At 31.7% G+C, this 25,395-nt stretch overlaps 2 protein-coding genes across 3 annotated transcripts; both read left to right on the top strand.

Moving 5' to 3' along the window:
• The first annotated feature begins 220 nt into the window (after positions 1 to 220).
• ednrab (endothelin receptor type Ab) lies at positions 221 to 16,799 on the top strand. 2 transcript variants are annotated; one of them, XM_051104708.1, is made up of 8 exons: positions 221 to 421; positions 6,028 to 6,556; positions 8,148 to 8,275; positions 11,136 to 11,334; positions 11,412 to 11,564; positions 11,646 to 11,779; positions 12,800 to 12,908; positions 12,993 to 16,799. In XM_051104708.1, exons 2-8 carry the CDS (start codon positions 6,071 to 6,073, stop codon positions 13,134 to 13,136), a joined length of 1,353 nt encoding a protein of 450 aa, XP_050960665.1. In that variant the 5' UTR covers positions 221 to 421; positions 6,028 to 6,070; the 3' UTR covers positions 13,137 to 16,799. The 2 variants fall into 2 exon arrangements, with proteins under 2 accessions (XP_050960665.1, XP_050960664.1); XM_051104707.1 differs by having other exon boundaries at positions 6,004 to 6,556; positions 12,993 to 16,798.
• A 500-nt stretch (positions 16,800 to 17,299) lies between these two features.
• On the top strand, positions 17,300 to 25,345 carry LOC127161938 (transmembrane protein 184C). Its single transcript, XM_051104709.1, has 10 exons — positions 17,300 to 17,523; positions 18,767 to 18,897; positions 19,194 to 19,230; positions 19,339 to 19,544; positions 19,622 to 19,696; positions 19,888 to 19,981; positions 20,201 to 20,313; positions 22,101 to 22,200; positions 22,318 to 22,489; positions 24,030 to 25,345. Exons 1-10 carry the CDS (start codon positions 17,407 to 17,409, stop codon positions 24,308 to 24,310), a joined length of 1,326 nt encoding a protein of 441 aa, XP_050960666.1. The 5' UTR covers positions 17,300 to 17,406; the 3' UTR covers positions 24,311 to 25,345.
• The last annotated feature ends 50 nt before the right edge of the window (positions 25,346 to 25,395 follow it).

The following is a 25,395-nucleotide window of genomic DNA, read 5'->3' as shown; positions in this document are numbered from 1 at the left end:
GCAAGAAAAGCATTTTTTGCAGTGTACCATGGTAAACATCATGCGTCATGTCCATAAAAAAGAACGCATACTCTTTCAAAGTGTTTATTCTGTTCCCTTCATAAGATGATTAAATAACGTCCTGATGAGAACATAGGGTGGTCTCTCTGTGTGTGTGTGTGTGTGTGTTAAAATTGAAATCAGAGCCAGTGGCAGGAAGGCCGCGTCCCACAGATAAGAGAAAGAGGAGGGTGTTTAAAGATAACTCATCTGTTGCTCTCACACACTCACACAGATCTGTACGATCCTCTCCATCCGACTGGATCCGGCTGCTCTTCTGGATTTATTGGCTGAAGATTCGGGACGCTTTCGGGTCACAGCAGCTTCAGTCCATGAGAAAAGAAAGAGACAGACAGAAGAGTTTATCAGCGTCATTCTGAAGGTCAGTGTGTGTTTGTGCACGTCACAGCACGTCTGTCTGCTCGCTTTGCTCACTAAATCACTGCTTTTGTACTATTTTACACGCTTACTGCTTTCCCAAGAAACTTTTTGTGCATTTAATTTTTTTCTCAGATGTTTAGAGTAATAAAAAGAGGCAAATGAGTTACTGTCATACAGAAAGAGTACAGAGATATAAAATTATTGTGGATAGCAGATCAGATCATTCAAGCTTTAAAATCTTTATTCTGAAACTCTAACATTAAAAAACATTTTTGCTACATTAAAACTATTTGTTAATTATAATAAAATGAATCATGAAAAATAACTAATTGCTCAGGCAACATTTCACTTTTTTTATTAAAGTAAAATAAACTAAAATAAACTAAAACTAATAAATAAAAATAAAACATATTTTTCAAAACTAATAAAAATGACAAAAGCATGCAAGAAAATGATTAAAATTGTAACTCAAATTTAACTAAAACTATATATACACATATTTTAACAAATGCAATTGCAAAGGCATGCAAAAAATATGACTAAAATTGTAACTAAAATTAAACTAAAACTATATATATACACATAAAAAATTGCAAAAGCATGCAACAAAATGACTAAAATTGTAACTAAAATTGAACTAAAACTATATATACACACATTTAAAAAATTAAATTGCAAAAGCATGCAAGAAAATTACTAAAATAGTAACTAAAATTGAACAAACTATATATACACATACTAAAAAAAATGAAATTGCAAAAGCATGCAGCAAAATGACTAAAACTGTAACTAAAATTTAACTAAAACTATATATACACACATTTAAAAAAAATTAAATTGCAAAAGCATGCAATAAAATTGTAACTAAAATTTAACTAAAACTATATATACACACATTTAAAATAGATGAAATTGCAAAAGCATGCAACAAAATGATTAAAATTGTAACTAAAATGTAACTATCTATATATATACATATATTTTAAAAAATCAAATTGCAAAAGCATGCAACAAAATGATTAAAATTGTAACTTAAATGTAACTATCTATATATATAAACATATTTTAAAAAATGAAATTGCAAAAGCATGCAACAAAATGACTAAAATTGTACAAACTATATATACACAAATTAAAAAAATAAAATAAATGGCAAAAGCATGCAACAAAATGACAAATTATAACTAAACTGAACTAAAACTATATACACACACATTTAAAAAAATGAAATTGCAAAAGCATGCAACAAAAAGACTGAGTGTAACTAATATTAAACTAAAACTATATAGATACACATTAAAAAACATGAAACTGCAAAAGCATGCAACCAAAAACCTAAAATCATAACTAAAATTGAACTAAAACCATATATACATACATTAAAAAAAAATGAAATTGCAAAAGCATACAAAATTACTAAAATTGAACAAACTACATATACACAAAAATTTTAAAAATGAAATGGCAAAAAGCATGCAATAAAATTACAAATTGTAACTAAAATTGAACTAAAACTATATACACACATTAAAAAATGAAATTGCAAGAGCATGCAACAAAATTACTAAAACTTTAATGAAAATTAAAGTGAAAGCAAAATACTGAAATAAAATGTAATTCAAAATATTAACAAAAACGAGGACAGTCTATCAGTGATGCTGACATGAGATTACTGTGATCAGGAAAAACATCTGAGGATGAGAAGACGTCAACAGAAGTCTCTTAATTAGTCTCATTGCCGTCTATGAGAAATAACCAAGACGTTAATAGATCTCAGTAGATGTAATAAGGATTGACTAACTGTTCCAGCAGTTTCAGAGGAGAAGCACAAGATCTTGTGTTAAAGCAAACGTCACTGCTGGAGTTCAAAGTGAATCGGTTCGTTTGATGTGATTCGGCTGAACTGATGTGAACAGTGTGTTTGTGGTTTTCCATTAAGTTTCCAGAGAAGCGTGTTGCTTTTGAGACACAATCACTGACATGTGTGACCAACTGACTGCATCGTACTGTCAGTTAGCACACAATATATAAACTCATTCCTTAGAAAACACCAGAAAAAAAAAAATCACATACCCTGATGCACTTACAGTAGAAGTGTGTTAATATTTTTAACGTTAGCTAACAGGGAATGTTCTCATGTTATCATAAGGTTCTCTCAAATAAACAAACTAATGTTCAAATGGAACTTTTTTCCTGAAATGTTTTGAAATATGTAATATTTTAAAAATGTAACCACAAAAAGCATTATAACATTTCAAAACATTTCAGGAAAAACAACAAGTTCCATGAAAGACAGAAACCCAGTTAACAAAAAGTGTGCTAAGAATGGCTAACATTTTCACTGAGTTATTAAACAAAAAAAATGTACATGTTGTTTTGAAATATTCTCTAAACGTTTAAAAGGTCCAGGTTTTTAAAAATGTTTTTGAAACGTTTTTTTTTCTTGGTTATATGAACATTCAGGAAACATTACATTGTATCATTTTGCAAACATTATAAGAATGTTACTTTTGAAAGTTCTGTGAACATTCCGAAAACAAGTAACATTTAAAAAACGTTAAATGTCCAAACGAAACATTTTAGGAAAAGAAAAAAAAAAAAACATTCCATGAACGTTAACAAAATAAGTTTTGATAATATTTCCACCATGTAATGGCAAATTCTGAATGTTCTGTTAACGTTTGCATAACTGAGAAAAATCGTTTAAAAAATCCTAAACGTTTTGAAGATTAAGGACACTTTTGAAAATAACATTTTTAATGGAAACATTAGAAAATCATTATTAGAACATATTTTGTTTGATGGGTATCTGATCACTAATAGTGTTTTCAAAACATTAGCACAAAAATTTTTATACACTACCAGTCAAATTTTTTAATGTTGAATTTTCAGCATTATTACTCCAGTCTTCAGTGTCACATGATCCTTCAGAAATCATTCTAATATGCTGATCTGGTGCTCAACAAACATTTATTATTAGTATCAAAGTTGAAAACAATTGAGTATTTTTTTTAGGATTCTTTGGTGAATCCAAAGATCAGCATTTATCTGAAATAAAAAGCTTTTGTAACAACATACATTAAACAATTCAAAAGCTTGGAGAAAGAAAGTATTTCTTTCTTTTTTTTTTTTTTTGATAAAGAAATTATAGAAATGAATACTTTTATTTGGCAAGGATGCTTTAAACTGATCAAAAGCGAAAAGATTTCTATTTCAGATATATGCAGTTATATAATATAATAATAATAAATGTTTTTTGAGCAGCAAATCAGAATATTAGAATGATTTCTGATGGGTCATGCGACTGGAGTAATAATGCTAAAAATCCAGCTTTGAAATCACAGGAATAAATTATATTTTAAAATCTATTTGAATAGAAAACACTTATTTTAAATAGTAAAAATATTTAAAACTTTTCCTGTTTTTGTTGTACTTTGGATCAAATAAATGCAGGCTTGGTGAGCAGAAGAGACTTCTTAAAAAAAAAAAAAAAAAACATAAAAAAATCTTACTGTCCAAAAACTTTTGACTGGTAGTGTACATTCATGTAATGTTTTAGTTGGGTATTCATCTAACGCTTATTTTAAATGTTACTAGTTGTTTCAGAACATTCAAAAGTAACATTCCCATAATGTCAGCAAAAAGTCATAATCAGGAAAAAACATTTCTACAACATTTATAAAAATGTTTTCAATGTTCAGAGAACATTCAGAAATAATGCTTTTATTATTACCAAATTAGTTTTATTAATTAGCAGCGTTTGCAAAACATTCTTAGAACATGTTTAGATTAGCTGTATATCTGGTCTTTAATAATATTCATAAAACATTAGCACAAAAACACTATTCATACATTGTTTATGCAATTTTATTCCTGAAATGTTGTAGTTGGACATTCCTATCATGTTTTTAAAAATATTTAAACCACTTGTCTACTTTGAAAACATTCAAAATTAACGTTACCAGAATGTTTGCAATATTATAAAACTGAACGCTTCCTGAACATTCGCTATTTAAAAAACTGTAATAATGTTTTCATAACCTAATGTTAAAATGTTTTCAAAACATTTTTTAAGCTCTTCCAAATGCAATATAAGCTGTTAAATTTTCCTTTTTAGAACATATTATTGATAGCAGGGTTTCTGATCTTTAATAATTTATACATTGTCCATGGAACGTTTTATTTCTAAAAAGTTTTAGCTGTATATCTAATGTTTTTTTTTTTTTTTTAATGTTACTAGTTGTTTCAGAACATTCAAAAGTAACATTTCCATAATGCTTCTAAACATTTAAAAAAAAATGTTTTCAATGTTCAGAGAACATTTAGAAATAATGTTTTTATTATTAGCAAATTAGTTTGATTAATTGGCAACATTAAAAAAATGTTCTTAGACTTTATTTAGAATAGCTGTATACCTGGTCTTTAATAATATTCATAAAATGCTAATTTTACATTGTTTGTGGAATTTTATGCCTGAAATGTTTAAGTTGGACATTTTTTAAATGTTTAAACTACTTGTTTCCCATGTTTGCAATATTATAAAACTGAACTTTTTTAATGTTTGTCATTTTATAAACTGTAAAAGAACTGGAATAACATTTTCAGAACTTAATGGTATTGTTAACAAAACGTTCTTAAAATATATTTTAGTTTTTAGCTCTTCCAAATGCAATATAACCTGTTAAATTTTCCTTTTTAGAACATATTATTGATAGCAGGGTTTCTGATCTTTAATAATGTTCTCAAAACATCAGCACAAAATACATTATTTATACATTGTCCAGGGAACGTTTTATTTCCGTAAAGTTTTAGTTGGATATTCGTCTAATGTTTTTTTAAATGTTACTAGTTGTTTCAAAACATTCAAAAGTAACATTTCTGTAATGTTTACAAAGTTTCAAAAAAAAAAAAAAAAAAAATTAAAACATTTAAAAAAATGTTTTTAATGTTCAGAGAACATTCAGAAATAACGTTTTTATTATTAGAAAATTAGTTTGATTAATTGGCAACATTAGCAAAATGTTCTTGGAATTTATTTATTTTTTATAGAATATATATATATATATATATATATATTATTATTAGCTATATACCTGGTCTTTAATAATATTCATAAAATGCTAATTTTACATTGGTCTTTAATGAAATGTTTCATTTAAAATGTTTAAACTACTTTTTACATTGTTTGAACTTTTTTTAACGTTTTTATGTTTAAATGTTTTATTTGGAATAACATTTTCAGAATTGTTTGTTTTTTTGTTTTAAGATCTTCCAAATTCATTATAAGCTGCTAAACCTTTTTTTTAGTGTTTTTGCTGGATTATTTTGGATGTAAACCTCACTTTGTTTTGTTTTGTTTTCTTTCATGTCAAACAAAGGTTACCATGTTTAGTCATTATATATGTTCATAAACAAGTGATTTAATCACATTAGTCTCAAGTCTTGTGATATTTTAACATTTAACCAGGTTTAATGTCTTGCTCCACTGACGTCCATTGAGGCTCCATTACTCTTAATGTGATTTTTGAGTGAATGCGTCACAGACGCCACCCATAAATTCGCATTGTACTGAACCCAGAACAGTTTCTCTTTGTTTGTATCCTGTAGAGACACTTTCCACCAAACTGACAACAGAAGTCTTTGATCCACAATGCGGCCCCCCAAAATCCATCGGGTCACGCTGCTAATGACCGCCGTATCCTGTGTGCTGATTGGTAGTGGAAACTGTCAATCAAACTCATCCAATGGCTTCCAGCTCTCAGATGACCCGACGACGGCCGTCCGCCGCTCGGGTCACGAATCTCCGACGCTGCCCTCGGGGTCGAACCGCGTGACCTCTGACCCCAGAGCTGTCCGTCAAGCGGGCCGTCTTCCGGGGAACGGGTCGGTGCGCATCCGGCCTCTGTCGCTGCCCCCGGCGTGTCTACGGAGGACGTACATCGAGGGCTTGTTCAAATACGTCAACACGGTCCTGTCCTGCCTCATCTTCGTGGTGGGGATGGTGGGAAACGCCACGCTGCTGAGGATCATCTACCTCAACAAGACTATGAGAAACGGACCCAACGCTCTGATCGCCAGCCTGGCGCTGGGAGACCTCATTTACATCGCTATCGACATACCCATTAATGTCTATAAGGTATCGAACACTTGATTGTGTGTGTGTGTTTATTAACAATAATCATGTAAATAATATGAGGTTTGGGTTTCGATTAGTCTGTAATATAATTATCTTAATGATTCAGACATCTAGGTCAGTGTTTTTTGATATTAGTGTCAGTGTTATAATATATTACTATTTGTATATGTCAATATTGTTATAACAAAAATTTTTATATAAATATAAATATTACTTTTAGAAATTTTAGTTTTAGTAATTAATTTTTTATAATTTAAAATTTATTAAACGTCTATTTAGATGTATTTTTTTTATTTTAATAGTTTAACTTAAACTAATTTTAGTATGTATATATACAATGTTACATAAAATGTAAAGGAAATATAAAAAGCTTATATTTATTGAATTTATTTTCATTTATCTTTAATTTATTTGTATTTATTTATCAAATGTTTTATTATATTTCTATGTTATATACTGTACATGTAATATTCTATTACATTTATATGATATAATAATATATTATTATCATTATATATAATTTTAAAATAGTTTAAAATATTTAAATTAATTCATAAATATTTATTTATCGAAATACTTAATTATCATATATATATATATATATATATATATCATTAATAGTCATTCATCCTCTTTTTCAGTAATTGTCTTACTGAAATACATGCAATGTAAAAGTATATAATTATAATATTAATATAATATATATAATATTAATTATATTTATCAAATGTTTTATTATATTTCTGTTATATACTGTACATGTAATATTTTATTACATTTATATAATAATATATATTATTTGTATATTATACATCTTTTTAAATTAATTATTAGTTCTAGTATCTTATTTAAATACTTATTAAATATAATTATTTATTTCAATATATTTCAAATATTTATTTATTCATTTAATTAACTTATTTAAGTACTTAAATGTCTTTTTTATATATATATTTAATAAAATGTAAAGAAAAAAATTAAATTATATTTATCAAATGTTTTATTAGATTTCTATAATGTACATGTAATATTTTATTACATTTATATGATATTATAATATATATTATTGTTATATATAATTTAAAAAATAGTTTAAAATTTTTTTAATTAATTATTACATATTTATTTATTTATCTTATTTGCTGACATACTATTTGCTGATGTCATATATATACTATAATATCAGTGCATTTAATATAGAAAATGTAAGTAGATTTACTATTTAATATATAATAATAAATAATACAAATGTGTAAACATTATAAATAAAAAATATATATAAATTAAAAATAGATATTTCAATTAATAAAAAATATTTTTATTGCTTTAGTTTTAGTTAGCAGTAACAACACCGATCTAGGTAAACGTATGCAGCAGTAGGTCAGTCAGATTTATTTTGGGAGAGTTATCAGTCTAACACTCAATTCAGTCACACATGTGACCCACTTCACAACACACACACACACACTGTCACTAAGATAAAAGTGCTTAATTTGTTTGTCTTTAAATATATGGCACAGGTTGTGAAGATATGCTTTAACAGAGTCTGTGTGTGTGTGTGTGTGTGTGTGTGTGTGTGTGTGTGTTGTAGCTGCTGGCGATGCGGTGGCCGTTTGATGACAGTGTGTTCGGACTGTTCCTGTGCAAACTCATGCCGTTTCTACAGAAAGCATCAGTAGGAATAACGGTTCTCAATCTGTGTGCGCTCAGTGTGGACAGGTAACACACACTAACACACAAAAAACCCTGAAGTGTGCCATTTCTGCACCATTACTGTTGCCAAATGCAAATAATTAATTTTATAATTTAATAAATAATATGAATCACCTGAATCTGGAACGGCACTATTAAAAAAAATAAGTTGTTAATAAGATCATTTGATTATTTAAATTTTTCTACTTCAAAATGTCAAGTTTGTGTTTTTCTTTGTAATTCTGTAAGAAATTCCAAAGTTTTAAAGTAAATCCTATCCTTTAAACTTTTTTTTTTTATTCTGAATGTTCAAACATCCAAATTTTTAAATGTTTTATAAACACTTTTTCTTAGTTATATGAACGTTATGGGAACATTCCATTGTATCATTGTAATTATGAGAAGGTTCTGAAACAAGTAGCAACATTTAAAAAACGTTAGACAAAAATCCTACTAACATGTTCAGTTTTCTTGTTCAGAACGTTATTTAAAGGTTACAAAAATATTTCCCAGAATGTTCATCAAGTAAAAATAACATCACAAGGACGTTCGGAGAATGCTGATCTCAGAACAGTTTCTCTCAGTGTTATGAGAACATACAGCAAATGTGACCCTGAACCACAAAACCAGTTATAAGGGACTTTTTTTTAAATTGACATTCATACAACTTCTGAAAGCTAAATACTTTCCATTGATGTATGGTTTGTTAGGATAAGACAATATTTGGCCGAGATACAACTATTTGAGTATCTGGAATCTGTGACTGTGTTTTATGATTCTTGTTTTAGTGCCATGTTAAAAAAAAAAAATTAAAAAATCTAAAATTACGAGTTTAAAGTCATAATATTTCAAGACTGTATTCTCTTAATATTTCGACTTTACTCTCTTAGCATTTCCACTTTACTCTTATAATATTCTGACATTACTCTCGCAGTATTTCCTCTTTACTCTCGTAGCATTTCCACTTTACTCTTGCAGTATTTCCACTTTACTCTCATAAAATTTCGACATTACTCTCGTAGTATTTCGACATTACTCTCGCAGTATTTCCACTTTACTCTCGTAATATTTCGACATTACTCTCGTAGTATTTCGACATAACTCTCACAGTATTTCCACTTTACTCTCACAGTATTTCCACTTTACTCTCGCAGTATTTCCACTTTACTCTCGTAATATTTCGACATTACTCTCGTAGTATTTCAACGTTACTCTCGCAGTATTTCCATTTTACTCTCGTAATATTTCGACATTACTCTCGTAATATTTCAACATTACTCTCGTAGTATTTCGACATAACTCTCACAGTATTTCCACTTTACTCTCGCAGTATTTCCACATTACTCTCGTAATATTTCGACATTACTCTCGTAATATTTCAACATTACTCTCGTAGTATTTCGACATAACTCTCACAGTATTTCCACTTTACTCTTGCAGTATTTCCACTTTACTCTCGTAATATTTCGACATTACTCTCGTAGTATTTCAACGTTACTCTCGCAGTATTTCCACTTTACTCTCGTAATATTTCGACATTTCTCTCGTAATATTTCAACATTACTCTCATAGTATTTCGACATAACTCTCACAGTATTTCCACTTTACTCTTGCAGTATTTCCACTTTACTCTCGTAATATTTCGACATTACTCTCGTAGTATTTCAACGTTACTCTCGCAGTATTTCCACTTTACTCTCGTAATATTTCGACATTACTCTCGTAATATTTCAACATTACTCTCGTAGTATTTCGACATAACTCTCACAGTATTTCCACTTTACTCTTGCAGTATTTCCACTTTACTCTCGTAATATTTCGACATTACTCTCGTAGTATTTCGACATTACTCTCGCAGTATTTCCACTTTACTCTCGTAATATTTCGACATTACTCTCGTAATATTTCGACATTACTCTCGTAGTATTTCGACATAACTCTCACAGTATTTCCACTTTACTCTCGTAGTATTTCGACATTACTCTCACAGTATTTCCACTTTACTCTCGCAGTATTTCCACTTTACTCTCGTAGCATTTCCACTTTACTCTCGCAGTATTTCCACTTTACTCTCGTAATATTTCGACATTACTCTCGTAATATTTCGACATTACTCTCGTAGTATTTCGACGTTACTCTCGCAGTATTTCCACTTTACTCTCGTAATATTTCGACATTACTCTCGTAGTATTTCGACATTACTCTCGCAGTATTTCCACTTTACTCTTGTAGCATTTCTACTTTACTCTCGTAGTATTTCGACGTTACTCTCGCAGTATTTCCACTTTACTCTCGTAATATTTCGACATTACTCTCGTAATATTTCGACATTACTCTCGTAGTATTTCGACGTTACTCTCGCAGTATTTCCACTTTACTCTCGTAATATTTCGACATTACTCTCGTAGTATTTCGACATTACTCTCGCAGTATTTCCACTTTACTCTTGTAGCATTTCTACTTTACTCTCGTAGTATTTCGACGTTACTCTCGCAGTATTTCCACTTTACTCTCGTAATATTTCGACATTACTCTCGTAGTATTTCGACATTACTCTCGCAGTATTTCCACTTTACTCTTGTAGCATTTCTACTTTACTCTCGTAATATTTCCACATTATGCTCATAATATTTTGACATTACTCTCGCAGTATTTCCACTTTAGTCTCGTAGCATTTTTACTTTACTCTCGCAGTATTTCGACATTACTCTCGCAGTATTTCCACTTTACTCTTGCAGCTTTTCCACTTTACTCTTGTAGCATTTCGACTTTACTCTCGCAGCATTTCGACTTTACTCTTGTAGTATTTCGTCTTTACTCTTGAAATATTGGTCTCTAACAACAGATTTCAGTGTGCAATATTGGTTTACTGTGTGTTTGTGCGCAGGTATCGTGCGGTAGCGTCATGGAGTCGTGTTCAAGGTGTGGGGATCCCTGCGTCCACAGCGGTCGAGATTGTGTGCATCTGGCTGCTGGCTGTAGTTTTGGCTGTTCCAGAGGCCATCGGCTTCCAAATGGTCAGTTTCGAATACAATAATGTCACCATCCGCACCTGCATGCTGAAACCAGAGACGTCGTTCATGACGGTAAGAACATGCAACAACATCTCACATCAGTTATGCTCTCTCATAACTCTTATGCTAAATGAAGTATGTGTATGTAGTTCTACAGGGACGTGAAGGTTTGGTGGTTGTTTGGATTTTATTTCTGTGTCCCGCTGGTTTGCACGGCCGTCTTTTACACACTCATGACCTGTGAGATGCTGAGCAACAGGAAGGGCAGTCTGAAGTTTTCTCTGAGCGAACACCTCAAACAGGTGAAGAAACAAACACGCAACACTGAAACAAACCAGACGAGACCATCGTTAACTAACCCGTGTGTGTGTGTGTTTGAGCAGAGGCGTGAGGTGGCGAAGGCTGTTTTCTCTCTGGTGCTGATCTTCGCTCTCTGCTGGTTTCCGCTGCATCTCAGTCGCATCCTGAAGAAGATGGTTTATTTTCAGAACGACGTCGGCCGCTGCGACCTCCTGAAGTAACACAAACAAACACACAACAGTGTTATTGTAGTATCATATAAACACTATTATAGACTTTATTACGTTTTTTTTTTTTTTTTTTTTTTTTAATATGCTGTTTTCATTGTAGTATTAGTTGAAGTTTTAGTCATTTTGTGTTCTTGTCTTTGTTATAATTTTTTTGTTACTTAACTCTTATATTTTAAAACCATATGAAAGAGTGTACCCAGATACAATAAATAAAATTACAATTTTAATAATATTTATACAAAAAACCAATTGTAGTTTAGCTGAGTGCCAAGGCAACATTTTTCATTTTTTATTTACTTTAAACTGACATACTAAATAACTAAAACTAATTATTATTATTCTTGTACCCTGATATAATATTAAATAATATTATATATGAAATAATATTTATATAAAAAATATAATATTTAATATAATTTAAATATATTAAAATGTTTTAATATAAAATATATTGAATACATTTTTAAATACATTTAAATATTTTAAAATATCTTGTACCCTGATATAATATTAAATAATATTATATATGGAATAATATTTATATAAAAATATTATATTTAATATATTTTAAAAAATATTAAAATGTTTTAATATAAAAATATATTTAATATATTTTTAAATATTAAAATATAATATTTGGAAAAAACAACTAAACTTATTGTGTTTCAGCTAAGTGCAAAGGCAACATTTTTCATTTTTTATTTAGCTTAAAATCGATGTACTAAAATAACTTACACTAATTATTATTCTTGTACCCAGATATATAAAATAATATTATATATTAAATAACTTATTTGAATAAGTTCACAATATTTTTTCAATATTTTATTTTAACTAAAAATATTTTTTTTGTTACTTTTTTAAACTCTTTTAAAGTAATACATCAGAGAAATTAGAAAGATATTCCTGTATCTTGTTCTACAGAAATGCAATTCTTTGATGTGTAATTTTGTGCCGTTAATGTTTATTGGTCTTCACCTGTTTGTGTTGTTGTTTTTGTGTCTCAGTTTCTTGCTTGTGTTCGATTACCTGAGTATAAATCTGGCCACCATCAACTCCTGCATCAATCCCATAATCCTCTACTTCGTCAGCAAGAAGTTCAAGAACTGCTTCAGGGTACAGACAGCTCTAATGAGTCTGATAAGAGAGCGCCGTGATGTTGTGATGATCTAATCTCTGCTGTCTCTGTGTCTCCGTCAGTCGTGTTTGTGTTGCTGGTGTTATCCGGCCGGCTCGTTGTTGAGCAGCGTCGTGCCCCTGAACGGGACCAGCTTCCAGTACAAGAGCCCTGATCAGAACGGCTTATCGGACCGCACCGCGTTACGCAAGGACAGCTACAACTGACCTCAACCACACACACTGTTTCAACTACAGAGATATGAACATATATATTTATGATTAAAACTATTGCACTGGTTCATTGTGCCTACTATTATGAAAGTGCATCTTTTTAGTGTGCATCATATATTGTAAAATAAACATGCATTTAAAATGTGCCGTAAGTGATTTCAGATGTTTCACAAACTGCCCAGCTAACAGGGAATGTTCTCAGAACGTTCTGGAAAGGTTCTTAATAAACGTTATAATTTAACAGTAAAAAAAGGTAAAAAGTTATTTCATTCAGTTATTTCATAACTTTCATTCAAAGTTATCCAGTCTTTAATAACATTTTCAAAATGTTAGCACAAAGTTCAAAGAACATTTTTTCTGAACATTCATTATGAACATTTTTCAAATGTTAGACAAACTAAGGTTCTCAAAACGTTAACAAAACAACATTATTAACATGTTTTTTCTGTAACATTTAAGTTGGACATTTACCTAATGTTTTTTAATGTTAGATAAACGAATAAAGTTTAATAATAATAACGTTTTTTATTTATACATCAATTATTGAACTTTTTTTTCTGAAATGTTTTGGATGTTTTTCGAAATATTTTCTAATGTTAGACAAACTCAATGTTAACACAAAAACGTTATTTATGTGTCATACGTGAAAGACTTTTTTTGAAACGTTTTAGTTGGACATTTAGCTAACGTTTTTTCTTATGTTAGACGAACTAATAATCTCAAAAAGTTTGCACAAAAACATTATTTATACATCAATTGTTGATCCTTTTTTTCTGAAACGTTTTGGACATTTTTCTAAAAATTGTAGACAAACTCAATATAACACAAAAACATTATACGTCATTCATGAAACACTTTTTCTGAAACGTTTTAGTTGGACTAACTTTTTTATTAAATGTTAGACAAACTAATAAAGTTCTCCGAAAGTTAGCACTAAAACGTTATTAAAACATCATTCGTTGGACGTTTTTTAAAAAATTTCTAATAGTAGGCAAACTAATAATGTTCTCAAAACGAACACAAAGACGTTATTTATGCATCATTCATGAAACACTTTTTCTGAAATGCTTTAGTTTGATGTAGCTAACTTTTTTTTAACTTAAACTAATAAAGTTCTCAAAAAAGTTAGCACAAAAACGTTATTTATACATCATTCGTTGAACGTTTTTTTGAAAAAGTTTTGGATTTTCTAATTTTAGACAAACTAATAATGTTCTCAAAACGTTAACACAAAAATGTTATTTATGCATCATTCATGAAACACTTTCTGAAACATTTCAGTTGAACGGTGAGCTAACAGTTTTTTTTAAATGTTAAACAAACTAATAAAAGTTCTCAAAAAGTTTGCACAAAAACGTTATTTATACATCATTCATTGAACGTTTTTTCAAAACATTTTTAGATGTTTTTCTAACAATTTTCTAATTGTAGACGAACCAATAATGTTCTCAAAACGTTAACACAAAAACTTTATTTATACATTATTCATCAAACATTTTTTCTGAAACGTCTTAGTTGGACATTGAACATTTTTTTTTTAAATGCTAGACCAACTAATAAAGTTTTTAAAAAGTTAGCACAAAAACGTTATTTATACAACATTCGTTGAATGTTTTTTCGAAAAAAGTTTAGAAGTTTTTTCTAATTTCTAATAGTAGACAAACTAATAATGTTCTCAAAATGTTAACACACAAAGACGTTATTTATGCATCATTCATGAATCACTTTTTCTGAAATGTTTTAGTTTGATGTTGAGCTAACTACATTTTTTTTTAAACTTAGACAAACTAATAAAGTTCCCACAAAATTAGCGCAAAAACATTATACATCATTCGTTAAATGTTTGTCAGAAATATTTTTTTTAACATTTTGATTTTCTAATGTTAGACAAACTAATAATGTTCTCAAAACGTTAACACAAAATTTTTTTATTTTTGCGTCATTTATGAAACACTTTCTGAAACGTTTTAGCTAGACGTTGAGGTAACATTTTTTTAATGTTGGACAAACTAATAAAGTTCTTACAAAATTAGCACAAAAACATTATAGATCATTCATTGAATATTTTTTTTCAGAAACTTTTGAAACATTTTTTGTTAGACAAACTAATAATGTTCTCAAAATGTTAACACAAAAACATTATTTATGCGTTTGGAGCAAACTTTTTTTGGACAAAATGTTGGACGACCTATTGAAGTTTTTTAAAAAGTTAGCACAAAAACGTTATTTGTAGCTCATTTGTTAAACGTTTTTTCGGAAACGTTTTGGACATTTTCCTAACTAACTTCTTATTTTAGACACACTAATAATGTTCTCAAAACGTTAACACAAAAACGTTATTCATGCGTCATTAATGTAACAATTTTTCTGAAACGTTTTAACTTGACATTGCGCTAACATTTTTTTTTTTATTATTAAATGTTAGACAAACTAATAAAGTTTTTGAAACGTTAACACTAAAACATCATTTACACATCATTCATTGAACGTTTTTCTAAAACGTTTTAGATGGGTGTTTGTCTACATTTTTGAAATGTTACTGCTTGTTTCAGAGAACTTTTAAAAGTAACGTTCTAATGTTTTCAAAATTATTAAATGGGATCTTACCATAACATTCACATAACTAAGGAAAAAACTTTTTTAAAACATTTAAATGTTTAGAGAACGTTCAAATGTTATAACATCATGGGAACATTAGCAAAACGTTCTTAGAACGTTGTTTTGTTAGCTGGATGGCAACAGAATTAAGGCTTATTCACATCAAAGAAGGTAACTATAAAATGTTGATAATCCTTCTAATTCTATGAAAGTAGTGGCAAAGAGGAAGGATATCGTTGTAATTACTCTCAGAATTATTTATTTTTTCACAGCTGATGAGCGATAAAAACATTGACAGCCGATCAAAATCTACCCGAGTTGAAAAAATAATAAAATGTGAACAAAAAATCTCATATTTACAAGTATTTACATTGTCATGTGCAACATAAATTTACATAAATCGCCTCATGGAGGAGAAATGGCCATAGAAAATCGGTTTACTCACGTCACGCATATCCTCAATGAACTTGTTTGCAACAGAAATGTTTATATCAGCATTATTAGCTCGTGCCACCGGTCTGTTAATCGCAGTCAGTCTTCCCGCCACTTTCTTTCTTTGTTGACGTTTGGTTATTGTTTGCGTTAAGAAAAACAACTGCGTCGACGAAAACGTGACTCAGGCGTTATTTACATGGCGTTTCATACGCGGGAAACATGGCGTTTTCAAACCGGAAAGTGAAGCTATTTATTAGAAACAGTAGAATAAAGTAACATTAAATCACATACATTAAAATTTAAACGCACATTACATTTCTATAGAGATAATGACGGCTGTTTTGCTAATCTAGCTATGTTATTTTAGTTATTTAGTCAGTAGCCCTGAAAACAGCTGTGAGAAGACGTTAAAATGAAGTGTCCTCTTGTTTAAGATGTTGTAAATAAATATTTGAAGTGTGTTTATCCAAGTCCCAGTGTGTGGTCTGTTGGTTATGAAACTGCCACTTTAGAGACAGGATTATAGTTTTATTCCCACAGAACTGCCTTTCCATTAGTGGGAAGCGGAAAGATTTATTCCCCCAGGAAATCTTTTCTATACGGTTACGAGTTAAACGGTTAAAAATAAATCAGCCATTTAAATATCAATGTGTTTTTGTTGGTAAAATACAGTAAACCTTTATTAAATAATATAATAGAATATTCATTTACATTCATTTGTTATTTGGTTTTGTAACGCAAATAGAACGGAAATATAACATAATAACATAATTTATGCATATAAGATGACATCTAATGTTACGTTCATAACGGAAGATCGCAAATCAACAAATTCTACTACAGTGAAGGCTTAGCTCATGAATATTAATTACGTAATGTGACGTCCGCCCAGTAGACCTAACAGACAGCGCCCACATAGCAAGCGAAGAATCTTGTGGCTATGAATATTAATGAGACTACGTCTGTCCGCTATTGTTTGGTAAATCGCGAAAGTTTGGCTCATGAATATTTCATTAGCGTACGTGCTCTGACGCTCCAAGAAGGTTACTAAGCAACGTCAGGCTCTCCTGTTTAATATTCATGAGCTAATCCTTCTCAATAGTAGGATTGGTTATGTGGCTCGTGCTGTAATCACGCCCTGTTTGTAACCAGCATCCTCCGCTCGAGCCCGTCGGTGTGGTCAGCGCTGATGTCGGACATGGTGTGAGGCGCGGATCGGTGTCGGGTGAAGATGCCGGGCTGCTGCGGGCGCTGGCGGCGCTGGATTCGGCCGCTGGTCGCGCTCCTGTTCGTGCTCGTGCTCGCGGTGGCGCTGCCGCTGTGCGTGTGGGAGCTGCGGAGAGCCGAGGTGATGCATTACAACATCATTAGAGAAAACCTGCTGCTGTGCTGCATACTAAACACGATAGTTACCTATCAGAAAATACTGTGTATATAGATTATGCTCCCATGTCTCTATATTGTATATATAGTTTATCTATCTATCTATCTATCTATCTATCTATCTATCTATAGATATTGTATATATTGTTTATCTATGTAAATATTGTAAAGTTTATCTGGCTATCTCTATCTCTCTATTGTAAATATTGTATAAATAGTTACCTTAAATCTATCTATCTATCTATCTATCTATCTATCTATCATAATTATTGTATATATAGTTTATTTATCTATCTATATATGTGTGTAAATATTCTATATATTGTTTATCTTTGTAAATATTCTATATATAGTTATATATAGATATATCTATCTGTCTATCTATCTATCGTAAATATTGTATAGTTTATCCATCTATCTATGTATCTATCTATCGTAAATATTGTATATATAGTTTGTCTATCTGTCTATCTATCATAAATATTGTATATACAGTTTGTCTATCTATCAATCTATCTATTGTAAATATTGTATATATAGTTTGTCTATCTATCAATCTATCTATCGTAAATATTGTATATACAGTTTGTCTATCTATCTATTATAAATATTGTATATATGGTTTATCTATCTATCTATTGTAAATATTGTATATATAGTTTGTCTATCTGTCTATTATAAATATTCTATATATAGGTTATCTATCTATCGTAAATATTGTATAGTTTATCTATCTATCTATTGTAAATATTGTATATATAGTTTATCGTAAATATTGCATATATAGTTTATCTACCTATCTATCTATCTATCTCTCTGTCTATCTATCAGTCTAGCTATCTATTTAGCTATCATCTATCGTAAATATTGTATATATACTTTGTCTATCTATCATAAATATTGTATATATAGTTTGTCTATCTATCGTAAATATTGTATATATAGTTTATCTATCTATCGTAAATATTGTATATCTAGTTTATCTATCTATCTAATCTATCTATTGTAAATATTGTATATATAGTTTATCTATCGTAAATATTGCATATATAGTTTATCTATCTATCTATCTATCTAGCTATCTATCTTTCTAGCTATCATCTATCGTAAATATTGTATATATAGTTTATCTATGTATCGTAAAATATTGTATATCTAGTTTATCTATCTATCTATCTATCACTGATGTGTGTCTTTGTGTGTTGTAGGTGGGCACACACACTAAAGCATGGTTCATCGCAGGTGTGTTTGTGTGTTTGACAATCCCCATTTCACTGTGGGGAATCTTACAACATCTTGTTCACTACACACAACCTGAGCTACAGAAACCCATCATCAGGTATCAGACACACACACACACACACACACACATGTTTGTTTTTGTGAATTGTGGGGACTTTCCATAGACTTCTATAGTTTTTATACCGACAAAACGATATTGTCTATCCCCTAACCCAACCCTAACCCTAAACCCCACAATGTCAAAAATTTCAGGTTTTACTATCCTTGTGGGGACATTTGGGCCCCACAATGTAGCAAGAACAAGTACACAGACACACACACACACACACATACATACATACCCTATAAATGAGAATCAGCAGATGAATAACTCATGAATGTGTGTTTTTCCAGGATTCTCTGGATGGTTCCCATATACAGCTTAGACAGCGTGAGTAACAAACATCTCTGTGTCTCCTGATCGGAGGAGGAATGCTGAGGCACTGTTGGTTATTGTCAGGAGAACAATGTCCTACAGCTGCGTTTGTGTGTCTTGCAGTGGATCGCATTAAAATACCCCAAGATTGCGATTTACGTGGACACGTGTCGGGAATGCTATGAGGCGTACGTCATCTACAACTTCTTGATGTTCCTGCTAAACTTCCTGGAGAATCAGTATCCCAGTCTGGTGCTCATGCTGGAGGTGCAGGAACAGAGACCCCTGCTGCCCCCTTTCTGCTGCTGCCCGCCCTGGGCAATGGGAGAGTGAGTGAAAACACACACAAATAAACACACGCACACACAAATGAAATAAGATGAACATTCCTCTCTGTCTTTCTCAGGGTTCTATTGTTCAGATGTAAGCTTGGAGTTCTGCAGTACACAGCAGTGAGACCTGTGACCACCATCATCGCACTGTACGACACACACACACACACACACACTCACTAATCTAGATTAGTGGTTCTGAAGATTAACCGTCTGGAACTTAATTTTAATTTCTGGAGCTTCTGCTGTAATGCCAAAGCTGCTTGTTTACAAACATTTTGTATTTTTGTGTTTTTAATATGACTAAAAATAATGTTAATTATATATCTCTCTGCTGTAGTGTGTGTCAGCTGTGTGGAGTTTATGATGAAGGTAATTTCAGCTTCAGAAACGCATGGACGTACCTTGTCATCGTCAACAACGCCTCACAGCTGGTAACCAACGGCATCTATATGTGTTTATTAATTTACATATATAATTTATATTACAGTCACAGACTGTGGCACTAGGAAAGACAATATATCAACATATTGCTAATACTGACACATGCTTAGAGTGTAATATAGTATAACCTTATGCTATAGTCAAATGTCTGAAACTACTGGTCATTGGAGTCAAATAAGGAAGATTGGTTTGATTTGTTGTGTGTTGAGTTTGCGATGTACTGCCTGCTGCTGTTCTACCGAACGCTGAGAGAAGAGCTGAAGCCCCTGAGACCCGTCGGCAAGCTGCTGTGCGTCAAACTCGTCGTCTTTGTGTCCTTCTGGTGCGTTCATGTTCACACAAAATCATTCAAGCATACACTAATGTTTCTATACCTTTTTAGGTTTTTTTTTTTTTTTTTTTTGCAGTTTGTAGAGTATTATGTGTGGTTGCTAGGGTGTTACTAGGCAGTTGATTGCAAGGCAGGTAATAGGTATTATAGTCGGTTTCCAGGGTGTTGCTATGTGGTACTAAGCAGTTGCTAGGGTGTTGCTAGACTTTTTTGGAGGGTTTAATGTAGTTTGTAGATTATTATGGGTGTTTGCTAGGGTGTTGCTAGGCAGTTGGCTGCAAGTCAGGTGATAGGTGTTATAGTTGGTTGCCAGGGCATTCCTATGTGGTACTAGGCAGTTGCAAGGGTGTTGCTAGGCAGTTGGCTGCAAGGCAGCTGATAGGTGTATAGATGGTTGCCAGGGTGTTGCTATGTGGCACTAGTCATTTGCTAGGGTGTTGCTAGATCTTTTTTGAGTTTTATGCAGTTTGTAGAGTATTATGGGTGGTTGCTAGGGTGTTGCTAAGCAGTTGATTGCAAGTCTGGTGATAGGTGTTATAGTTGGTTGCCAGGGCGTTGCTAGGCAGTTGCTAAGGTGTTTTAGGCCATTTTTAGAAATTTGTATGCAGATGTAGGGTATGATGGGTGCTTGCTAGGGTGTTGCCAGGCTGTTGCTCTGTGATACTAGGCAGTTCCTAGGGAATTTCTAGGCCTTTTTGTAGGGATTTGTATGCAGTTTGTAGAGTATTATAGGTGGTTGCCAGGGTGTTGTTAGTCAGTTGGTTGCAAGGCAGGTGATAGGTGTTATAGATGGTTGCCAGGGTTTGCTATGTGGTACTAGACAGTTGCTAGGGAGTTTCTAGGCAATTTGTAGGGTTCTCTGGGTGGTTGCTAGGGTGTTGTTAGGCAGTTGGCTGCAAGGCAGGTGATAGATGCTATAGATGGTCACCAGGGTGTTTCTATGTGATACAAGGCAGTTGCTAGGGAGTTTCTAGGCCTTTTTTAGGGTTTTGTATGCAGTTTATAGAGTATTATGGGTGGTTGCTAGGGTGCTGCTAGGCAGTTGGTTGTAAGGCAGGTAATAGGTGTTATAGATGGTTGCCAAGGTGTTGCTGTGTGGTACTAGGGAGTTGCTAGGGTATTGCTAAGATCTTTTTGGGGGCTTTTATGCAATTTGTAGAGTATTATGGGTGGTTGCTAGGGTGTTGGTAGGCACTTGGTTGCAAGTCAGGTGATAGGGGTTATAGTTGGTTGCCAGAGTGTTCCTATGTGGTACTAGGCAGTTGCTAGGGTGTTGCTAGGCAGTTGGTTGTAAGGCAGGTGATAGGTGTTATAGTTGGTTGCCAGGGCGTTCCTTTGCGGTACTAGGCAGTTGCTAGGGTGTTGTATGGTTTTGTATGCAGATTGTAGGGTTTCTGAGTAGTAACTAGGGTGTTGCTAGGCAGTTGGTTGAATAGATGGTTGCTAGGGTGTTGCTATGTGTTACTAGAGAGTTTCCAGCCATTTTTGAAGAATTGTGTATGTAGCTGGGGTTTTCGATAGATGATTGCTAGTATATTGCCATGTGGTTGCTAGGCAGTTTGGGTGGTTGCTATGGTGCTGCTAGGCAGTTGCTAGGATGTTCACAGTGTTTGCAAGAAAGTTGATAGGTATTATGGATGGTTGTTAGATTGTTATTGGGTTGCTGGGGTGTTGCTAGGCAGTTTGCAGGGTTTTATTTGTGATTGCTAGGGTAAAACATGCAAGAATGAGAAATACAGTGTAGGACGTTGTATGTGACGTGTATTTGTGTGTTGTAGGCAGGCTGTGCTGATCGCTCTGCTGGTGAAGGTCGGAGTGATTTCAGACAAACACACCTGGGAGTGGGACAGTGTGGAAGCTGTAGCCACGGGATTACAGGTGACACACACACACACACACACACACTACTGTTTTGAACCCTAAAGCAAACATGCTGTTGGTTTCTAAAGTGAATAAGGATAGAATTATTTAGTGTCTGTGTGTGTGTGTGTGTAGGACTTCATCATCTGTCTGGAGATGTTTCTGGCAGCGATCGCTCATCACTACAGTTTTAGCAGTCGTCCATACGTACGTGAGGATGATGAAGGCTCGTGCTTCGACTCGCTGCTCGCCATGCTGGACGTCTCAGACATACGCGCCGACATTGCAGAGCAAGTCCGCAACGCTGGTGAGAGCAATCATGCACACCTACACATCTAACGCTATTACTGCTATCTTTGAGATTAAATTAATGCTATCTAATGAGATTAAAGTCATAATATTTTGAGAAAAAAGTTGAAATTACTTTTAATTTAAAATATAATATTGAGAAAGAAGTCAAAATTATGAGAATAAAGTTTAAATATTTCGAGAATAAGATTGAATTTACAAGAATAAAGTTAAAATATAATTACGAGAATGAAGTCAAAATATTTTAATAAAGTCGAAATTATGAGAATAAATTCGAAATATTTTGAGAATAAAGTCAAATTTACGAGAATAAAGTCAAAATACTCATTATTTTTTATTTACAAGAAAGTTAAAATATAATTACGAAAATGAAGTCAAAAGTTTGAAAATAAAGACAAAATATTTTAAGAATAAAGTAAAAATTATGAGAATAAAGTCAAAATATTTTGAGTATAAAGTCGAATTTACGATAATAAAGTCAAAATATAATTATGAGAATAAAATCGAAATATTTTGAGAATAAAGTTGAAATATTTTAAGGATAAAGTCGAATTTACAAGAATAAAGTCAAAATATTTTGTGAATAAAGTCGAATTTACGAGAATAAAGTCAAAATATAATTATGAGAATAAAGTCGAAATATTTTAAGAATAAAGTCAAATTTACGATAATAAAGTAAAAAAATAATTATGAGAATTAAGTCAAAATATTTAGAGAATAAAGTCAAAATTACGAGAATAAAGTTGAAATATTTTGAGAATAAAGTTGAATTTACAAGAATAAAGTTAAAATATAATTACGAGAATGAAATAAAAATATTTTGTCAATAAAGTTGAAATATTTTAAGAATAAAGTCAAAATTATGAGAATAAAGTCTAAATATTTTGAGTATAAAGTCGAATTTAAGATAATAAAATTGAAATATTTCGAGAATAAAGTCAAAATATTTCGAGAATAAAGTTGAATTTACGAGAATAAAGTTAAAATATAATTACGAAAATAAAGTTAAAATATTTTGAGAATAAAATCGAATTTACGAGAATAAAGTCAAAGTACAATTATGTGAATAAAGTCAAAATTATGAGAATAAAATTGAAATATTTTGAGAATAAAGTTGAATTTATGACAATAAAGTCAAACCATTTCGAGAATGAAGTCACAATTACAAGAATTTTTTTCTCAAAATATTTAATTCTCAAAAGACTTTAATATCATAATCTTACATTTTTTTGTTTTGGCACTAAAATGGCTCCGTAATATATAGACTGTTATACAAAGCATATTTTTAAAATAAAAATATTATTTCTTATTTAAATAGGCAGGCAGTTCCAAGGTTTCTGGGATGGTTGCTATGGTGTTGTTACATGGTTGCTAGGCAGAGGCATAGATTTATTCACTTTGTAGAGTTTTCTTTGAGGTTTCTAGAGCATTGCTCAGTATCAGTATGCTCTCCTAGATCAGCAGACAGTCTCTCCGTGTTTTGTAAGTCATAATTTGTGTCATCATTTAACTGTCTGTGTGGTTGGTGTGTGTTTCAGGCCGTACGGTGTTCGGACGTCCCCGTAAGCTGTTCTTCGGCTCTGAAGTGGATGTCGTTCAGGGTGAACACACCGGTCTCCTCGCTGGGACGTCCCACGAGCGGCTCGCCACTGACCGCCACTCAGTACCCGCCTCCCCGCAGGGGCGGTACCAGGGGCTGGGCTACACAGACACGCCCCACTCAGTCTCCGCCCCCGCCGGCTTCACATCCTCCTCCTGGGAGAGTGACAGCGACTCGGGGCCTGCGACAGCCAATCAGAACACAGGAACAGAGTCCTAGCAAACGGTGCGGTGAGGCTACAGGAAAAGACACTCAGACGTACAGTCAAGTACATACAAAAATTATTCAAAATAATCTGTCTAAATAAAAGCTTTATGAAGTAAAACGGCATTTTATTTAGCAAAGCTACTGGAACCAATGTTATCGTGTTATTATTTATATACTGTAGTTATTTTTTATTAATATTTTAAATAAGCTTTCATTTTTATATTTTGAGATTAATTTCAAATTTTTGTTTATTATTTAGAAATTTTATGTGCTTGTCATTATTTGTTTTTCTTTTTATTTTCAAGTTAGCAATTTTAGTGCTTCAACTTTCATTTCTAATTTTTACTTTAAATTTAATGTAAATATATATATTTCATTTTATTTAAGCTTTATTTTTTATTAACAAAAATGTTTCTAATAGTTTTAGTTTTTGATAATAACCCTGACTGAAACCCTGCATTTGTTCTGATTTTTATTATAAATTATGATTTTATTATTAATTTGTTTTAAAATGATTATCATTATTATTATATTGTTTCATAAAAGTGTCAGAAACATAAATCCCAGAAACGCCCAGCCTTCCAACACTAGGTGACACTATAGTACAAACATTTTTGTTGTTTTTAAAATGCCAAAAAACGTGTGCTTGAGAGCTGTTATTCTGTGCAAGTATTGTAAATGGCGTGTTATGTTTTAAATCAGTCACTAATAATATAAAAGTGCTGGTCTGGTCTATATATTGTTGTGGGGCTCAAGAGTGACAGCTTTAATGTTGATAATCATTATGAACATGTCACATGTGTGAATAATATATTCTTTCTCCATTAAACCGCTGATATTGTTCTTTTACATGACATCACGCATAGACACATACATATACACCACAAATGGAGTTTTAATTCACCACCAGGGGGCAAAGTAACATTACAAAGGCTTAAAAACAAACCACATTTCTGTTGTTCTCCTCGTGACTGATTGTTCTGTAAAAATATGTGTACAAAACTTTACATTGACATCATAACAGGTCATTAAACACTTTTAAAATCACCTTCAGTTTGAACAAATTTCAAATGTACAAATGCACAACAAAATAAGGC

Source organism: Labeo rohita, unplaced genomic scaffold (assembly GCF_022985175.1).
Source record: "Labeo rohita strain BAU-BD-2019 unplaced genomic scaffold, IGBB_LRoh.1.0 scaffold_78, whole genome shotgun sequence".
NCBI classification, from domain to species: Eukaryota; Metazoa; Chordata; class Actinopteri; order Cypriniformes; family Cyprinidae; genus Labeo; species Labeo rohita.
Note: the sequence above shows the minus strand (reverse complement) of the source record. Positions and strands in the feature narration are given on the sequence as shown.

What these genes read in the sequence shown, in the direction of transcription:
- LOC127161938 (XM_051104709.1), top strand. Translation starts at nt 17,407, where the DNA reads ATGCCGGGCTGCTGCGGGCGCTGGCGGCGCTGGATTCGGCCGCTGGTC. An exon ending in GGGAGCTGCGGAGAGCCGAG is followed by an intron (nt 17,524 to 18,766) that starts GTGATGCATTAC and finishes TGTGTGTTGTAG; the next exon opens with GTGGGCACACACACTAAAGC. An exon ending in CTGTAGCCACGGGATTACAG is followed by an intron (nt 22,201 to 22,317) that starts GTGACACACACA and finishes GTGTGTGTGTAG; the next exon opens with GACTTCATCATCTGTCTGGA.
- ednrab (XM_051104708.1), top strand. Translation starts at nt 6,071, where the DNA reads ATGCGGCCCCCCAAAATCCATCGGGTCACGCTGCTAATGACCGCCGTA. An exon ending in CAGAGACGTCGTTCATGACG is followed by an intron (nt 11,335 to 11,411) that starts GTAAGAACATGC and finishes ATGTGTATGTAG; the next exon opens with TTCTACAGGGACGTGAAGGT. An exon ending in GGCCGCTGCGACCTCCTGAA is followed by an intron (nt 11,780 to 12,799) that starts GTAACACAAACA and finishes TTTGTGTCTCAG; the next exon opens with TTTCTTGCTTGTGTTCGATT.